A 19,009-nucleotide genomic window follows, 5' to 3' on the forward strand; every position below is an offset into this window, starting at 1 on the left:
TTTAATGAGGGTGAAAGAGGAGAGCGCAAAATATGGTCTGAAGCTCAACATCAAAAAAACCAAGATCATGGCCACTGGTCCCATCACCTCCTGGCAAATAGAAGGGGAAGAAATGGAGGCAGTGAGAGATTTTACTTTCTTGGGCTCCTTGATCACTGCAGATGGTGACAGCAGTCACGAAATTAAAAGACGCCTGCTTCTTGGGAGAAAAGCAATGACAAACCTAGACAGCATCTTAAAAAGCAGAGACATCACCTTGCCGACAAAGGTCCGTATAGTTAAAGCTATGGTTTTCCCAGTAGTGATGTATGGAAGTGAGAGCTGGACCATAAAGAAGGCTGATCGCCGAAGAATTGATGCTTTTGAATTATGGTGCTGGAGGAGACTCTTGAGAGTCCCATGGACTGCTAGAAGATCAAACCTATCCATTCTTAAGGAAATCAGCCCTGAGTGCTCCCTGGAAGGACAGATCGTGAAGCTGAGGCTCCAATACTTTGGCCACCTCATGAGAAGAGAAGAATCCTTGGAAAAGACCCTGATGTTGGGAAAGATTGAGGGCACTAGGAGAAGGGGACGACAGAGGACAAGATGGTTGGACAGTGTTCTCGAAGCTACAAACATGAGTTTGACCAAACTGCGGGAGGCAGTGCAAGACAGGAGTGCCTGGCGTGCTATGGTCCATGGGGTCACGAAGAGTCGGACACGACTAAACGACTAAACAACAACAAAGCTAGCCGAGGCCCAGGGGAACAGGTGAAGCAAAGGCAAGTCCAAGAAGGGGAATTGACCCCTAGGTACAAGACAATGCTGTGTCTTGCTTTGTGCCAGTGTAACATAAGGTTGCCAGAAATCCCCGTTTCCTGGGGGTAGTCCCCGGATTTACAAATCAGTCCCCTGACAAAATCCATCTATTTAGTAGGAAATGGAAAAGTGTCCCCGGATTCATTGGAAAAAAAATCTGATAACTTTAGTGTCACAGGCTGCTTCCTGATCTGTAGCCAATGGAATCTACAGAGATCAGTTGGTACCACTTAGGAATGGTTGCTGAGGACACACATCCTATTATCTGCTCTCTGTTTCACTGTGTAGAGATCAATACTGCCAATGCCAGGTTTCCTCTGTGAACGCTAGAGAATAAAATTATCACTACCCCCAAACACACACACACACACACACACACACACACACACACACACACACAAGAGACCTCCCCCCCCGACTGTTACTTTCCAGTAACTTCTCTTATGATAGTAATATTAGGCCGCACTAGTGAAAGATAAATATAAATGGACTACTGAGCTGGTTAAAGCAGAAGAAGTGCAGAAGAAATTTCTCGAATGAACTCTTACAAGAATTTGTAACAGATGGAACAGAAGATCCACTGACAATATTATCTTCTTCCTCTAGATGTCACTATCCATCAAGCAACAGCATCATGCCTACACCAGGGAGAACTCTATGGCAAGTTCTCAGCCCACACCATATGCACTTAAATAATATTCTAGAGTGAATTTAGTGAGCTCACAAAATATTGCTAATAACCAGGAAGCTTCTAGAAGAAAAAATGCCTGGTAGTATAATGAAAGATGTGGCATAATCCTGATTAATGATGTTTTCACCTCTGTACATGGTGCTTCATGGAGGCATTTTGCACAGCATTGAAGCTGCTCAAAAATAGTTAGGATAATGTGTTGGGACTGTGATTGTCAATCAGATTATTTCCACTTGATATTTCCTACTTTCGGTTTTTCAAACACCAGTATTTGTCTGGTTGTCTCACACACTGCCTGAGAATGTGAATTTCAGGGCAAGATGTTCCTGGTTCAAACTTTAGGTTGGTGACAAATGACAATCCCCATCACACTGACCAGGGAGTCGAACCCATTGATCTCAGTGGGGCTTACTTTTGAGTAGACATGTGTAGGACTACACTGTGAGAAGCCCTAGGCAAGTCACCATCACTTCAGCCTGCACCTGCAATATGTGGGATGCTAAAACTGTCCTACCTTGCAGCGCTACTATAAGGATAACTTAAAATAATCTAAACCCCTACACCTCATCCATGAGAATTTCGCCTAAAAACCCCCTCTCCTTCCCAGTGCTATTTCTTTTCTTGTTCAACGATGGAGAATGGTTGAGAGAGATGTTGGGAGGAAACATAGTACACATTTTTTGGGGCACAGACATGCCCCTTTCTCTTCACCACACAGACAATATCACGTATGCGGAAACTATTTCACACAGACACCTGATCCACTTCGTTCTCTCTGCTGCACCTCACCCAATTCAGGTATGAATTGTTCAACAATGCAGTAGAGATCCGTCTGCTCATATCATATATCCCATATTAGCTAGAATTTTGTACACCTGTTTCAGACTTTGTCACAGTGCTATTTCATATTGAAGTGTGTTAAGGGGAGCAAAATGTTCTGTAAGGATCAAAAGCCCACCCTAAGCTATATTTTAAGACTGTTTTGGGGTGGAGAGGCAGGAAGCAGGGCACTTTGAAGAAAACTTTATGTTGTTACTTTTTATGAACATCATAGTAATAGCAATGTTTTCAACAAATGTCAAAGGGGCCACCTTTATAAGCAAAGGGATTTATGCCTCTAGCATGTATACCTAGGCCATGGGCCTGCTAATAAGCCCTCTCCAGCTTGTAAAAATAATGACTTGGCCAGAACTGTAGTTGCTCCGGAGGGGAAAAAAACCACATGAAGTCTGAAAGGGGTGTGGGGAGCGATCTTACTCTGTTCTCTTTAAATAGAATTTGTGTCTATCTGCAGCTCAGTATTCCAGAGAGATTGTGATAGACTACTACATTCATGTGCAGATTTCAAGATCTCAAAAGAACCTTGGGGATCACCAAACACATAATGGTTCTAATCCAACCGAGCAGATCTCCATTTACTAGCTTTTTGGCAGGGGAAGGAGATGCAGCAGTGATGGGGTACCAAAGCCAGCTTCCCATCTTTCTCCTGAGTGATTGGGTCTCTCTCCAGAACAACTGATTGGTGGAAGCTACACAGACATCACTTGGTTACGGTTCCCCATCCAGGTACAGATATCCATGCAACCTGGGCATATCTGTAGAATTTCCATTTGCTTCTTGAGAACCAATGGCCTCTCTTCATTGTTGACTATTTTATTGCACAGAGAAACCAGTAGAACTCCTTTATTTGAACAAAAGAGAAGCCCTTTTAAGTATTCAGAACACATCCTGTATGCTGTTGCAATTTCTGACATACCTTTGATGAAAACACATCTATTGGTGAGATGTCATTGTTTAATAGGAATCTGTTCTTCCTAAACACCAATGCTTCTAAACAACAGTATTTTTGATCACCCACCCTCCTGCCTTGCTTCTGTTGCCTGCATGCTCTTTGCATCTTTCTTTTGTCGGCTAGCTGGGCTTACTTTAGCGAACAAGAGTCATTGCACAGCGTATCGATGATTTCTGAAAAGTGCTTGCACTAGAAGGTATGTTTCTAATTGATGGCTTTCCAGCAGATGTGCTGCAACCCAGGCCAGGACATAAACACAGGAAAGCAAAATGATGAAATTAACCATTCAATCCAAAAAGATCACATTTCGGATTCAAAGCATGTTTGTTTTCCTCTTTGGAAATATTTGGAAGCTGCCAACTTTTTTTTATATTTTTAATACCTTTACTGATTCCAAACATTATTTCAATACTTGGCAGTTTAAGTGCAAATTATAATCTCTGATTATACTCAGAAAATAGCATCCTTTATAGCAAGGGTGGGCAACCTGTGGCCCTCTGCATCTTGCTGGAGCACAACTCCCAGAGCGTTTGGGTAAATGGGCAGCATACAAATGGAGTGAATGAATGAGCTCTCATAATCTCTGCTCATGCTTGGCTGGGACTGATGGTAGGAGGAGCGCAACAACATCTGCAGGGCCACATAACTTGTCTCACCTGCTTATAACACAGGGGAACAATGGCAAACTGCATCTGGAGAGGTGTAAGCCTACCTTTCTTGAAGCCCCACTGACTTGATCTTGAAAGGGGATGGGCTGGTTGAAAGGGTGGGCTTGATGTCAGGAGCACATTGCCCTTGTGGATCTACTATGACATTCACAGCTTTAGGAGCCGGTTCAGGCTGGACCATTCTGTTTGCTGGCTTGTACTCGGACGGAGTTCTCTGCAGTGGGATGGCTGAAAGGTGTATTTCCTGTTTCTTGTTCTTATCTTGTCTCACCGAAAATTGTATTTTCTCTTTCAGTCGGTACAGGACCTATTGAAAACAGAGAGAAGAGCTGATTTTATCTTAAATTCGGGGGGAGGGGAGAGAAACTGGATTAAACGAGGCATCAGTCAACGGCAAAGAATGTCAGTGGCAATGTTTTTAAATGAGCATTTTGTGCTACAGATTGTTTTCAAAAGAGGTCACGCCCACATTTAAAGCACATGGTTCCCCCCCAAAGTATCATGGGAACCGTAGTTTGTTTAAAGTGCTAATAATTGTAGCTCTGTGAAGGGTAAACTGCAGATCCTGGGATCCTTTGGGATGAAGCCATGTGTTTAAAATGTGCATGCAATGTGCTTTAAATGTATGGTACTCAGCACTCCCTGTAAAATAAACCTCAGTTTGTATTGTCTGCAGCTGAGGGTTCTCTGGGAACCATCTTCATGCCAATATTCATCATTTCAGTTGCTAGGTTCTAGGTTCCCATTTAACTATTAAATACTCCTAGCATACACTTCAAAAAATGTAACCACTCCAATCCATCTAAGGGACATATATACAAACAATTCTGCATGAATACCCCCCAGCTCTGGAGTCAGCAGATTACATTGCCTTTTTTAGTAGTAGAACCTCAGGATCCATCAACCAGAACTGGATGCAAAAGAAAATAGACATTTTCAATTAAAGACTTAAGAGCCCGGGATTTTGTTTGGAGTACCAGAACTGCATTATCCTTGCACAGAAAAATCTACTTTGCCCCCAACTTCCTTTAATTCATGAGCATTAATGAAAAGGTGGGGGCATTTTTGGTGTTAATGTTGTTTAGCAGTTAGGAATAATAAACATTTGATGATATACTTTATTACTATTATTTATTATATATTTATTATATTTGCTAATTCACTTTAATTGCCCAAAACGACCTGCAACCAACCAAACAAAGTAGTTCTGATGCTACTTTGAACTAATAATAATAATAATAATAATAATAATAATAATAATAATAATAATATATTACTTATGCCCCACCCATGTGGCCGGGCCTCCCCAGCCGCTCTGGGTGGCTTCCAACAGAATATTAAAAACACAATGGAACATCAAACATTAAAAGCTTCCCTTCAAAGGGCTTCTAATAGACCCTCTGCTCTCCCCCCCCCAGCTGAATGAAGAATGGCCTATGCAAAGAATGTTGCATATATAGGGTGGTGTTCAGCGTGTCCTAGTCCAGGCATCCCCAAACTGCGGCCCTCCAGATGTTTTGGCTACAACTCCCATGATCCCTAGCTAACAGGACCAGTGGTTGAGGAAGATGGGAATTGTAGTCCAAAACATCTGGAGGGCCGAAGTTTGGGGCATAGCTGCCAAGTTATCCCTTTTTTAAAGGGATTTTCCATTATGCTGAATAGGCTTCCTCGCGAGAAAGGGAAAACTTGGCAGCTATGGTTTGGGGGTCCTTGTCCTAGTCAGAGTAGAGCACTTGGAGCTAATTAACAACTAACTTCAATAGCTCTACTCTGAGTAGGAAAATATCACCCATGGTTTCTCTCCACCAGTCGAGCTGCATAGGCTTCAGCAGTAAGTACACACCAACCAGCTGTTTAGTGGAAGGACCGATGGGCTGGATGTCATCTGCTCCACTTTTTCTACCCATTGAGAAGAAGACTTACTGATTTTTGAGGAGGGCTCCCCATGCTCAGCAACGCTGGCTGTAAGTAAGCACACATGCTTTGAACTAGGCTCTACCCCTTACAATATAAATGTGAGACGTAAGCCGTTTTCGAGTCAGCTGCAGAAAAGCTTTAGTCGTTTCAGATGCAAACACCCAGCTTACATCAAGTCTGGCTGTGCATAATTTTTTTTTATTGCTTTTTGTTAGTGGTTAAAAACCGGACTGCATTATGTAAATACTTCTGGCACAAATCTGCCGGTTGGGCTTTTGAGACAGGCATGAGCTGAAGAAAATGTAAAGAAACAGACTTACCATCAGGCATGTCACAATGATAACAAAGATGCTGAGAAATATGATGACAGCATAAAATCCTTCTTTGCTCCAGAGTTTACCCGATTCGTGCTTGCCTTGCAAGACGTTTTTCTTTGATTTTATAAAAAACACAAAAGCAAAACAAAATGTAATTACACTGTTCTGGTTGCACACTTGAGAGCCCTTGTCAGGTAGATATGAAGGTGGGGTTTTTTTATTTTTTAAAAAAATCTTTGCTGTGTTTTTCTATAATATAAAATGCTTGGATGAATCAGTTCCAATCACGCTTCTAACAAGTATGATACAAAAACCACCCTAACCTGTCTAAGAAGGGGACTTTATACCTTCCTTAGTGAGCACTGGAAAATTCTTTCTACCCATGAATCCAACTGTGTCAAGTTAAATAGCCAAGTCCAATTCCTTCTTGGAAATCACCAGGTTCAGCAGGTGAGAAGGTAACTGGAATTGCTTAAACTTTCGGTCGACTTGTTTGGTATCTCCGCCCACAACTCCTTCAATAGCTATATAAGGCGACCTTAATCTGTGAACCATATAGAGAACTGAAAGCAGGTGCAAATGAAATCTTAGGAGGCATCTGATAAGCAAAGAAAGTTATAAAAAATCCCGAGTCTGCATCTAACCCAACCTTTATATTATGCTGCTTCACAGTTTGCAGTAGTCAAGGCTCTTCTCTGTTGATACATCCTCAAATGGAGTGGAACTAAACTTTTGCTCAAGCTAAATTGCATTTTTCAATTGCAGCGTATGCATGCGTATTTGGGTAGTCAAAACGATGTACGTTTTGTTTCAAATAAGCTAAAATTTTAATCACAAGCCTTGAAAATCTCATGTCAAAACAAAACAGCTAAGCTTCAAGGTGCCACAAAGTTCTGTGTTAATGTTTTGATTACCTTCTGGCTGAGCCTTTGGTCTTTCCCCAACAATATGTACATCAGAAGCCCCATTCATGCATTTGGTACCTGTGGTTACCAAACACACCAAGAACATGTGTGGGGCTGCTACCGCCCCTTAATGCTGCTGTGTGCATCAACCACACACCATGGCATGCAATTAACATCATTCTGAAGGAGGCTGATAAATGCCAGCTGTGTGTCAGCTGAGCAGTTTCAAGTAGCAGGGCTCGCTCCTCACATTCTCACTGACCTTTTCATGGGTGGGAGTGGAAGAGAAATTTGATTCAGATTGCATTTAAATGCAAACATGCCTCATTCTCACTTGCTGAAACAGTATGTAGCCAACCATCACAATTTTCTGAATTTTGCAATGCAGTTTGCAAGTCAAGTAATGTACAGAACAAAATACATATGCTAGCGTAATGAATGCATATAAGTGCATATATTAATGAAAATAACCCACCAAAACGCATTACAGTGGTACCTTGGTTCCCGAACAGCTTAGTTGACGAACAAATCGGCTCCCGAATGGCGCAAACCCGGAAGGAAGTGTCGGTTTGAGAAATTTTTTCACGCCAAATGTCCGTTTCGGCTGTTGACATTGTTTCTGGGGCCAATCAGCCGATCAGCAGCCGTGTCTTGGTTTGGGACGTTTTGGAAGTCAAACAGACTTCCAGAACAGATTGAGTTTGAGAACCAAGGTACCACTGTATATTATAAAACTGCTTTGCAAAAATGTGTATGTTGGGAGAAATTTGCAATAATGAATTTTCATGAGTACTTTTAAAGAAATTGCAAACTGATGTGAAAATGTGAAAAACCAAACTTCAGACTGAAAACATTAGAAACTGAGAACTGGGTAGGAAACATCTGACTAAGGCTAGAATCTGAATTTGTATTTTGGCATGACCAGGAGCACATTTATCTACTATGCACTATATCACTACCTCAGTTTTGAAATGATCAGAGGCCTTAATAAGAGCACATGTGAGGTGCATATTGAATAATGAGATGCAGCATGATATACTCATGATTGCTTACCTCTGGAGAGACTTCGGTAATTCCAAACTGGGATAAACTGTGGTGTAGCACATTGATATTAAGAGATCTCAAGACTTCTTCAGACGGTAGTGTCTCAGAAACACCTTTTCTGTTTACTGGTGATACAAAGAGCTCAACACAGTTCTTCTTGCCCTAGCAGAATTGGAAAACATAAATATGAGCAGGACACTGACCTCTAAAAAATCTCTACTAATAACAAAGCACGGTATGATTTGAAGATTTGCTCTTCTTACAAGTGTTCAAGGGAGATCAGAGCTGGGTGAATTCCCCTCAGTTCAAATCAGAATGATTGGATTAAGTAGAATATGTACCAAACTGAGTCTAGTTGGTATTTAGAACATCCAAATGGCACTTCAGATGTTTAAAATTTCCTCTTCCTTATGCTGTGCTTAAAAGTCTCCAAATCTGGGTGCATAGTGATGATGTCATTGCTACGCACCAGGGCAGAGAAGCCTCTGAAAAAGCTCAGAGTTCTCCAGGGGACTTATCTGGGTCTATTTTAAAGCAGACAGGTTCCTGAAGACCTAGAATTTAAATCCCACATGGATCCAAGAGAATCAAATACCCAAACCTACCACTAGATTCACATGAATACTGGAATATGGTGCAGAGTGTGTCCATGCAGTGTCTATGATATATTAATCTGGGGTTGCAGCATCTATTAAGTGATGTTACAGTCAGTTATGTGGATGCAAATGTTTAGGAGTGAGGTGCAAGCCATCAGTGCGAAGATAAAAACCACCAAGGGCTAAATATAGGGGGTTTGAAACCCATGGATTAAATTTGGTGATTCACATCCTTTCCTGATAATAGCTACTTATTTACAGTTTTCTAATGTGTCATGTTACCCTTAAGCAAATAATCCAAACTTGAATTCACACCATCAGAAAGACGTTACATCATACATTCGGACAACTTCAACTTCATTTAGTTTGCTCCAGCAAATTCTGACGGCCATGAAAACAGACGTTTCATCTCCCTCATAGGGGCACACATGATATGCTGTCAACCAACCACAAGCAAGTCCAGCCAGCTACAGGACCATGAACTCTCAAAGGCCAAAGTAGAAAGTGGAAAACTGATCTAGACATAATTGTTGGAAAGTTAATAACCCTAAAGGTGAAGCTCTCACATTTGTGATTCACGTAACATTCCACGTGACATTTCTTCCGAGTCAGAAGTGGGATTGCGTTTTGCCAAATTCAGCCATGGCTGCTCCACAGGCCATGTATGAGCCATGCACAATCATCTTGTGGTGTTATGAGGCACATGTTGACTGTGTCTTGTAATCCACACAACTAAATTTGGTTTTAAAATGAATTGTCCATGACTGAGGTGATATACAGCGTGTTGTACATGTGGAACACAATATAATGTCTCTCACTGCTAACCTATTTCTGTGTTACAGTGCAAGTAAAATCTCCCCATCGGACCAGTTTCACCAGGTAAGTTCTGCGGAAACGAACTGGTTAAGAACAGATGCAAAAATAACCAGAACTTTGTATATGCATTTTGAATATGTTGTGTATAACATTATATAGAGCAGGGCTGGAAAACTCCCTGGACCTGAGGACCTATTCAGCCCCTGGACCTATTCAGCTCCCTGGACCTATTCAGCCCCTGGACCTGAGGCTCCCCACACCTCATATATAGAGAAAAGAAGCTCAGAAATGACCCTGCATGATCTTCATTAAATTGGTGGGTAGGTGTTCTCTTCCCAAAAGTCTGGAGCAAATTTCATTCATAATTTGATCACTGTTTTGCTAGATGTCTGCCACATGCCTGCTAACTACACAAGGAACCAGGATGGAATCAACTGAAGAGTTGTAGCTCAGCGGTGGATTACATGCCTTTATGCAAACAAAGGCCGGGTTCAACCCCTGGCACCTTCATATTTTAAGAGAAAGTCTCCTCTCTGAAAACATGGAAAGTTGCTGCCATTCAGTGGTGTGAGGGACAGCAGCTATAGACAGCCGCCTCCCATCTTAACCACAAGCTCTTCCCCAAGCGCAAGTGGAAGCGGGGAGGGAGATGTCTCTAGCGAGGAATCAGGAAGTAGGAGCCAGGGCTCGAGCAAGGTAGCCAAGCCAAGGCGCCACTTGGGAACGGAAGGGGGAAGCAGGGAGACCGTGGGAAGAAGGCTGATCCCAGTGACCCCGGAATTGCGCAGGAAACGTCGTGGGCGGAGATTTGGGATCCCCAGGCTACTTTGCTGGAGGAAAACGCGGGAATCTCCATTCGGAGGTTCTGCACCCGACTAGCAACATGTACATAGCACTGTTTCTGCACTGTAAATAGACTGCACTGAATAAAAGGATAAAAATGCAGAGCTGTGAGGCGTCGTTACTCTAGAGTAGCCACTACCGGCACTGTGACAAGTGGTGACAAAAACAGAACTAGGTGGGCCAGTGGTCTCCTCTCACTAGAATTTGGCAGATTCTTATGAGCATTGGTGGGATACTTTTTGAGCCCAAATAGGAATTTGCCCAGGGGGAAGGTGTTGGGTGTGGTACTTCTGAACTCCATCAAAGCCTCTCTGGGCATAGTGTCACCCCTTGAAGGTTTGCTATGTCCTACTGTAGACCTTGCACATAACCCATTCACCATATCCAACGGCAGCTCAAGATGCAAATTAAAGAAAGCTGGTTGGCCATGTGGAATGTGATCATGTGACTTGACCTTCTGACTCTACAGTGGTCAGGTTCTGGGGTAATTTTGGTGCTCGGGACAATATCAGAATTTTTTTTGGTCTGTTTTCACACTCATGCAACCATGGTGGTATATATAAACCGGAACTCTCTAGAGAAGAATGAGCTATATGAAAAATATTCAGTGGCCATCAGAAGTCACCCTTCCAGTCAGCAGTTAGGGGAGATATTTCACTGTTTAAAACTTTGCTGGGTTTTTATTCTCAGGAAATGAAAGCCAAAAATGCAAATTGCCACACAAAATGCTCACCACTTACAATGAGTCTGTTGATGTGCACTTGCTGCGGCAGCAGTCCTAAAGCAGCAGCCACTCCTTGGCGGAAAATCCGAAGCAACGTGATATTCAGCTTGTTTACATCCATTTGCAGAGTCTGCAAAACAAACCCCAAACAGACAAATGCTAACCTTGCTCAGCATACACAGTTCCCTGCTAATGAATGACTTCGGTGAATTGTGCAAGCGGTTTTTCCCAGGACGACGACAAAGCTGTGCTGGCTCTACCCCGAGGCAGAGGAGTTTAGGAGGGTCATGAAAAGGCAGCAAATTGTTTAGTTATTTAATTTGATATCATGAAGGACCTTGTGGGGGGTTTCTGTTCAGGTGCCCAAATAACAGGACAGTCCTGAGGTCCTTTGTGCCTTGAACAGAGGAGGAGGCACCATTTGCTGTCCTGCCCACAATCAGCAAAACATGGCCCAATGTGTGTTTTAAATCAAGAACAAGGGGGGCTGTTGTGGTTTTTCAGGGTGGGGTGGGGTGGGGTGGGCAGATTCCAGTGTGTTGAAGGCTGCTAATTTAAAGTAACATCTCGTCTTCTCCCAACCTTCAGTTCAAGGTGAGGTCAAGGAACGTTAGAAGGCTTCTTTGGCTGCAATCTGAAAAGCTTTACTCAGGAGTAAATCCCCCACAAGTCAATCAGAGCAAAGCACCAGGGTAGCGACCCCTCTAAATGAAACAGCATTACATAAAATAAGCAAAGGTTTGTTTTGATTACCATTTCACTTCCGAGGCATAAAGCAATGGAGTACAAAATTTGATGCTTGTTTCCTGAGCTGTGGTCATTATGCTGAACATCCTTTTTACTGCCACTTCCCACATTCCTGAACTGAGCCCTGATATGCCTAACAGTGTTCTCTGGCTGATGCTTGATGCCAATGAAGCCTTGCTGAGTGCTCATTCACCAGCCTCGACTATTCCCATCAGCTACTAGTCTAAATGGCTCCCTAGAATGAACCATCTGTTTTCTTAGGACTATAATGCACCCTTCTTGCCGTGCAAGGACTCATCCTACTTTGTAAAGCGTGCAACAGATTACATCCCCCTAATCCAGCTGATCTTGATCAGGGCCCATGCCGTAAGTCACCTGACATACACCATGCCCTCTTTTTGTCTGGAACAACCAGGCCTTGCCACGTGGAGCCAGGCTTTCACATGGGAAGTCAGAAGTGTCTACCCCCTGGTATAGATTCTTGTAACTGAGCTTAAGTTGGTGAGACAGCAGCAGAAGGGAGAGCGCTGCAGCTTGGAGGAGTCTGGTTGTCTCTGCTGCATTTCTGCATTTTGAATCTGCTTGTAGTTATTATAGTCCCCATATGTTTCAGTTTATAGTTGTGTTCAAGAAGATAGCTTATGTAATTATTCTCGGCACTGCTCTAAAACATGTAATTTTTTTATAACTCTTTTTGCAGTGATATTTTTGGGACATCGTAAACTGCTTAAGAGTTTTTCTTTGAAATGCGAAGTGGTTTATAAATTACCTAAATAAAATAATGACCTAAATAGCAACAATGCAAACTGCCCTTTACATCTAGGGTATTAGCAGATCACGGGCACCGAGTTCACTCTGATTTATTCATTTTTTTAAGTCCCCAAGTATTGCAGACACTTTTAATTCAACAGAGGAAGTGTTGAACTGTCCGGAGTCAGCCAACACTAATTAATCACATTATTCCTTGCTGATCTGTAGTGTTTATCATTTACGGCACTTGTTCCCTAAGGGGAATGCAGTTTTGAATGTGTGGTGCGTGCTGTCAGCCGTGACTTTGTATGCCTAAAGGAGCGGAAGGTAGTCACCTTGGAGGGAACATGTTCCCAATGCAATTTATTAATCTAGCTACTGCAACTGTTAGCAACAGTTTCCAGGTTGCTGTGCTTCAGGCTATAAATGCAACAGTGTTACACTAGCAAGAGGGGCCTGGAAAGGTGGAGTTAAAAACAGGTTCCGGTTTCCGCCTGCAGGAATGGCGGACCTGTTTTCCATCTCTCTGACCTTCGTGAGGAATTTGGCGGTTGCTAGGGGAGTAAATGGCAACCCCCTACCCTCTCCGGGGGTTACGGAGAGGGGCCGCTGGCCCGCGATGCCCCCAGACCCACTCCGACTGTTTTTGGAGTGGGGGGAGCTTGGGCTGAGCACTTACGACGGCCAGGACTCCCGGACGCTAATCTGCATGGCGGGGATTTCCATGGTTAAAGAAGATAATTAGGCTTAAATCTATGGACATACTTCAGAAGGAGGGGAAGAAGCGCTGTTTACTGCTGAGAATTTTATGCTGCTGAGCGAGAGGAGTCAAAGAATGTACGGCATCTGGAAGAAGGATTGATGGGGACGGAGCGATAAGGGAAGCAAGTTTTTATTTTTTCTTCATATTGTTGCCTCGTATCTTCCCGGACGCGATGTCTGGCTTGTTTGGAGTGAAAGAGAAGCAAAAGACTGTGTGAGTTGAACTCTATAGCTGTTGTTACTGAGTATATTTCTTAAAGATGTGAAGTTGCCGATGAGAAAAGCCCCCCCCTAGTCAGACGGAAGGAGTCCTGGACGCGTTCGGAGGATTTATGAGCTGTGACGCACTTTAAATTGGAGCAGCGACCTGAAGCTAAGTTCAGCTATAGGGCAAGGAGATCCATTAATTTACCAAGAGTTCATGGTTGGATGTTTGGGTCTCCTGCCTGAAAAAGCTGTAAATTCTATAAAGATAAATAAATCGTAAATCTTCATGGCTATGAGAGAAAATGAAAGTGATTTGAGCCTTTTAAGATGGCGCTGCTACTCCGTCGCAACAGGGAGCTCCACTAAGAAGATTTATGGGGAGGCTGGACTGATTAACTCACACAGGAGAAAGAACATCTGTGAAACTTCGTTTGACATTTATCTCAGCAGCTGGAACAATTGGATGAAAGTGGAAAACATCTAGGTGACTGTAAGGGGAAGATTTGGAATATTATGAGCTTGGAGGACGATTTGAACTTTAGAAATAAGACGGCAGTGGACAGTTGCGAGGAATTCCCAATTTCTTGAAGCATGGGAACCCAAAAATAAATTATTTAGATGATTTGGCATAACATTCGGTTTGATTGATATATATATGTGTATAATTTGAAATATTGAATGTGATATAATTGGTTTTAATTGGAAAATTAATAAAAATATTTTTTAAAAAAAAGGAAAGGTGGAGTTAAAAACAAAGAGGAACCTGTCAAGCTAAAAAATCAGTGGCACCATGAAAGCTGGCCGGAGTTTCTATAGAAGGGACAGGAGGACAATTAGGTGATCTGAGAAAATGCGCCATCCAAACTACAAGGCATATCTCTTATATGCAGGGGCATACCTACAGGTTAGGGATGCGGGTGGCACTGTGGGCTAAACCACTGAGCCACTTGGGCTTGATGATCAGAAGGTTGGCGGTTTGAATCCCTGCGATAGGGTGAGCTCCCGTTGCTCCATCCCAACTCCTGCCAACCTAGCAGTTCGAAAGCAGACAAATGCAAGTAGATAAATAGGTACTGCTATGACAGAAACTATGACTGGCTTCTGTCATAGTGTTCCATTGCACCAGAAGTGGTTTAGTCATGCTGGCCACATGAGCCAGAAAGCTGTTTGTGAACAAACTCCGGCTCCCTCGGCCTGAAAGCGAGATGAGTGCTGCAACCCCATAGTTGCCTTTGACTGGACTTAACTTTCCAGGGGTCCTTTATCTTTTACCTTTCTACCTAGAGGTTGGCCAGGTAGGCCTCTGCCAAGGATGGAGACCCAGGGAGGGCACAAAAAATGCGCCTCTCCACCCTGGCTCCAAGTGCACGCACAGACAGACGGTCTAAAGGAATTGGAGGAGGAGGAAGAGGAGAGATGGAGCCAAGCAGGCCTGACCCCAGTGGCTGTGGAAGGAGTCACTGGCAGAGCATAAAAGGTGCTCCTTGCCAAGGGCACAAGGGATGGGGGGAATGCTGATAGATCTTCTTGCTAAGGGTGCAAGGGAGCCTACGTACTTTTTATGAAAGTTTATGGAAGCAATCTCAGTTGGTCTAGCAAAACAGGGGAATCCACCGACCATGGGCAGCCACTCGGGTGAATTAGAAAGAAGAGGGAGCTTCCCCACTTCAGACTTGGCCCTCCAACTTAAGCAGGATGACGGGGATAGTGGTGAATGTGTGCGATTGGACATGCTTAGCATGCTTGTCCCTGCTCAAGTGCAGGATTTTGAGCTAAAGTGGCCAGACTGATGTATCGTCTCCCAACATCGCTCCTCCACAAGGGGATAATTATGGAATGAGGGAGAGCTCCCCTCCCCGCTGCCAGGAGCTCTAACACAATTCCAATAAGGAACTTATGGGAAAGTCGCTCAGCCATGCCCTCTGTTCAGCCGTGAGATAAGGACAACGGACTGCGTGGACAATGGACAACAACAGCAGGGCAGCCACTGGAGCAGCCAGTGAAGACAGAGGTGCCTCTGGCCTGCCTTCACCCGCTACTGCCTCAGAGAATAAGCAGCTCCGCCTAGCTGGCTACTACCACCACTTCCTATTGTGGTTGCCTAGCAGGAAGCAGCAGGTGTGTTGCAGGAAGCAGTGGCAGAAGCACCCTCAGGAACTGCTGCCTGAGGCAACTGCCTCACAGACAGCCTGGCCCTGATGGCTCTCATAAGTGTTGATAAAGAAGAATTCCAATGCATAAAGACAGACATTTCCCTTACCTGAATAAAAGCCTTCACTTCCTTTTTTTGAAAATGGCCATTTTGACAAGCTAACCCCTTTATCCTTTCAGGCTTTGGCATTCTAGACTAAGTCACAGAGGAGGGAAGAAAATATACCAGAGATGTTTTCTTTAGATACAGCTTGATTTCAATACCGTACTTATCCCCAACTTTGCCTTGAAAAGTTTGCTCAGATCCCGCCATCGTTTGATTTGACATTTCGTTCTGGGAGTGCAAACTAATTGAGCACAAAGTGGTGGGAAGCTGCTTGAAAGAACAGTCTGAGATATATTTCAAAGCCTGTTTTAAAAAGTTTCCGCACTTGCTGGGCGATTTTGGTTTCTCTTTTAAGCAACATGAAGTAATTGGCAAACGTGGTCTCCCATAGAAGCAGATTGCTTATGATAAAAAGAAACATGAAGGGCATTGAGCCCAATTGTACATTTAGGCTGCCATTCTTCTCATGCTGCATGTGTAGGTATTAGGAATACTTTACAAACACTGTGAAATCTCGCTTTGACTTCTGAAAGTTGCCTGCAGTCCTCGGAATAATGTCATCTTACAAGCGTGTTTAGCGCAGTAGCGTCTATTTAGATCGCTTTAATTCCCCCATCCCCAACAAATGATTTGAGTATTAAAATACGAGGTAATTATTGCTGCGGCTGCATTTATAAGCCTCAGCTCAATAACCCAAGGGATGCAGATTAATTTAACGCACCCACCCAGAGCTTCTCCTTTTGTGCAAAACGATGAACAAGCCAAGAAGCCAAAGTTTCCCATAGCTTCGTGGGATGACGGAACCAGGAACTATAGCAAATGGCTTCCAAGCAATTCAAGGTCTGGAATCCAGCTCTAGATCATGCCTCCATGTTCCAGTTTGTTTGGAAGCTTCCCAGTTTGGGTATCAACAAGAAACTGCGGCTTCCTGGCTTCCTTTGTCACTCACGCGAACGGGGAAATGAAGTAGCTGCACATGGACATTTAAGAACATATAATCATGGAACTGAAGAGTTGGGAGGGGCTCTGAGGGTCATCTAGTCCAACTGCCTGCTGGCTCAGTTAATATTCTAATGGGAAGCTACTAATTTGCACTTTCCAAAACAAAAACAATATAAAAAGCAAGTATAGTGCTTGAGTAACCTCTCCTCACGTATATGGGGCTAATCCATGGAGGAGGAGGAGGATGATGATGATGATGATGATAATAATAATAATAATAACAATAATAATTTATTTAATTTATTTAATTTATTTAATTTATTTATTTATACCCCGCCCATCTGGCTGGGTTTCCCCAGCCACTCTGGGCGGCTCCCAACAGAATATTAAAAACATGATAAAATATCAAACATTAAAAACTTCCCTAAACAGGGCTGCCTCCAGATGTCTTCTAAAAGTCAGATAGTTGTTTATTTCCCTGCCATCTGATGGAAAGGTGTTCCATAGGGCAGGAGCCACTACCAAGAAGGCCCTCTCTGCCTGGTTCCCTGTAGCTTTACTTCTCACAGTGAGGGAACCGCCAGAAGGCCCTTGGAGCTTTACCTCAGTGTCCAGGCTGAACAATGGGAGTGGAGGCTAGCCATTGGCTAGGAATCACAAGTGCTGCTGCACTCAGGTCCTGCTTTGGGGCTTACTGCATACACCTGGTTGGCCACTCTGAGAGCAGGAGGCTGGACTAAATGGGTCTTTGTCCCAATCCAGCTGGTTCTTCTGATTGCTGTCACGACACATGCAAGAACCCCCACTAAAACGAAAGGAGGCTTTCAGCAACCTCTGCTACCTGGAGATGGTGGGTGGACCCTGATGCCTCACAAACTCCAGGGTTTTATCTGGAACTTGAAATCCGCATTTCAATTTTTCAAGGAATGACCTTGAAAGCATTGTCTTCTGCTCCGCGAAAACAGCAAAGCAACAGTATCCATTTCTGTTTAAAACAGTTCTGAGCAGAAAGCAGATGGGATGCTTCCTTCCATGTAGCACTAAAGAGTGTAAACAGAGCCAAGGCATTATTCATTCATTATGGTCCATGCTAGTCTGTCCATGCTAGTATGGAATCGGGCTGGTCTGCACGCTGACAGAGAAACTTAGATATTAAGGAGGCTATTGCAGAACCCCAAAGAAGTGGGGTTCAGTGACCACCATGTCTTTGGCATAACCTTTGTAGGTCTCAAGGTGAATGAGTTTCTAACCGGCAGCCCAGAACCCACCAGGGTTGGCATCACTTAAACCTAGAGGCATGGGCGTACCCAGGATCAAAACTAGGGGGGGGCAAGGGGAGGGGCCAAGGCACGGAAGGGGAGGGGCCACAAAGTGGGCAGGAACGGCGAACTCGCGCTCCACCGGGCTGTGCCCCTCCCTAGAAGCAGGGCTGGTGGGCGGAGGCGGAGCCCAGCCCAGCGGAGCGCGAGTTCAGCATTCCCGCCTGCCGCACCGCGCTCTCTGGTTCCCTGCCGCGCTTGGCCTTGCCAGAGGGCGCGACGGGGAGCTGGAGGGAGGGCGCAGCACGGCGGGGAACCAGGGAGCGCGGCGCGGTGGGCGGGAACGCCGAACTCGCGCTCCGCTGGGCTGGGCTCCGCCTCCGCCCACCAGCCCTGCTTCTAGGGAGGGGCACAGCCCGGAGGAGCGCGAGTTCGCCATTCCCGCCCGCCGCGCTGCGCCCTCCCTCCAGCTCCCCGTCTTGCCTGAGGGCACGCCGGGGAGCTGGAGGGAGGGTGCGGCGCGGCGCGGCGGGAATGGCGAACTCACGCTCCGCCGGGCTGTGCTCCGCCTCTGCCCACCAGCCCTGCTTCTAGAGTAGGGCAGCTGCCCTAACTTGCCCCGTGGTGGGTACGCCCTTGCCTAGAGGGCATGACACAGTTGGCATGCTAGTACTGAGAACCCCCTCTCGCATGCTCTCACACAGCAGATGCTTGGCAAATGTGGGCATCCTAGCTCGATTGGAACATCTGGGCTAGGTATTCCAAAATAGAGCTTGGCAAGTCCAAACAAGTACCTTGGACTTGGCTTGGCCACTGCAAACTGGCAGCCACTGCAGCTTGTTCAGAATGTGTGTAATATGTTCTTGGAAACTGTCCTGGTGAACTTGATGCAGTTTCCAAATGAATCCCAAAGGTGGTTCCATACAGAGTGCATTGCAATAATCCAACTTTGAGGCTATATAGGGCAC

General features: G+C 44.6%; 1 protein-coding gene across 1 annotated transcript in view; it reads right to left on the reverse strand.

Moving 5' to 3' along the window:
• Nucleotides 1-19,009, reverse strand: part of PTPRR (protein tyrosine phosphatase receptor type R) — an 85,161-nt gene that overhangs the window by 26,127 nt on the left and 40,025 nt on the right. Inside the window, exons 2-5 of the mRNA XM_060279667.1 lie at nt 11,134-11,247; nt 8,148-8,300; nt 6,193-6,303; nt 3,997-4,259 (exon numbers count right to left, since the gene is read on the reverse strand). Of these exons, the coding sequence (XP_060135650.1) occupies nt 3,997-4,259; nt 6,193-6,303; nt 8,148-8,300; nt 11,134-11,247 (641 nt within the window). The remainder of the gene's footprint in view (nt 1-3,996; nt 4,260-6,192; nt 6,304-8,147; nt 8,301-11,133; nt 11,248-19,009) is intronic.

Source organism: Zootoca vivipara, chromosome 10 (assembly GCF_963506605.1).
Source record: "Zootoca vivipara chromosome 10, rZooViv1.1, whole genome shotgun sequence".
Taxonomy (NCBI): domain Eukaryota; kingdom Metazoa; phylum Chordata; class Lepidosauria; order Squamata; family Lacertidae; genus Zootoca; species Zootoca vivipara.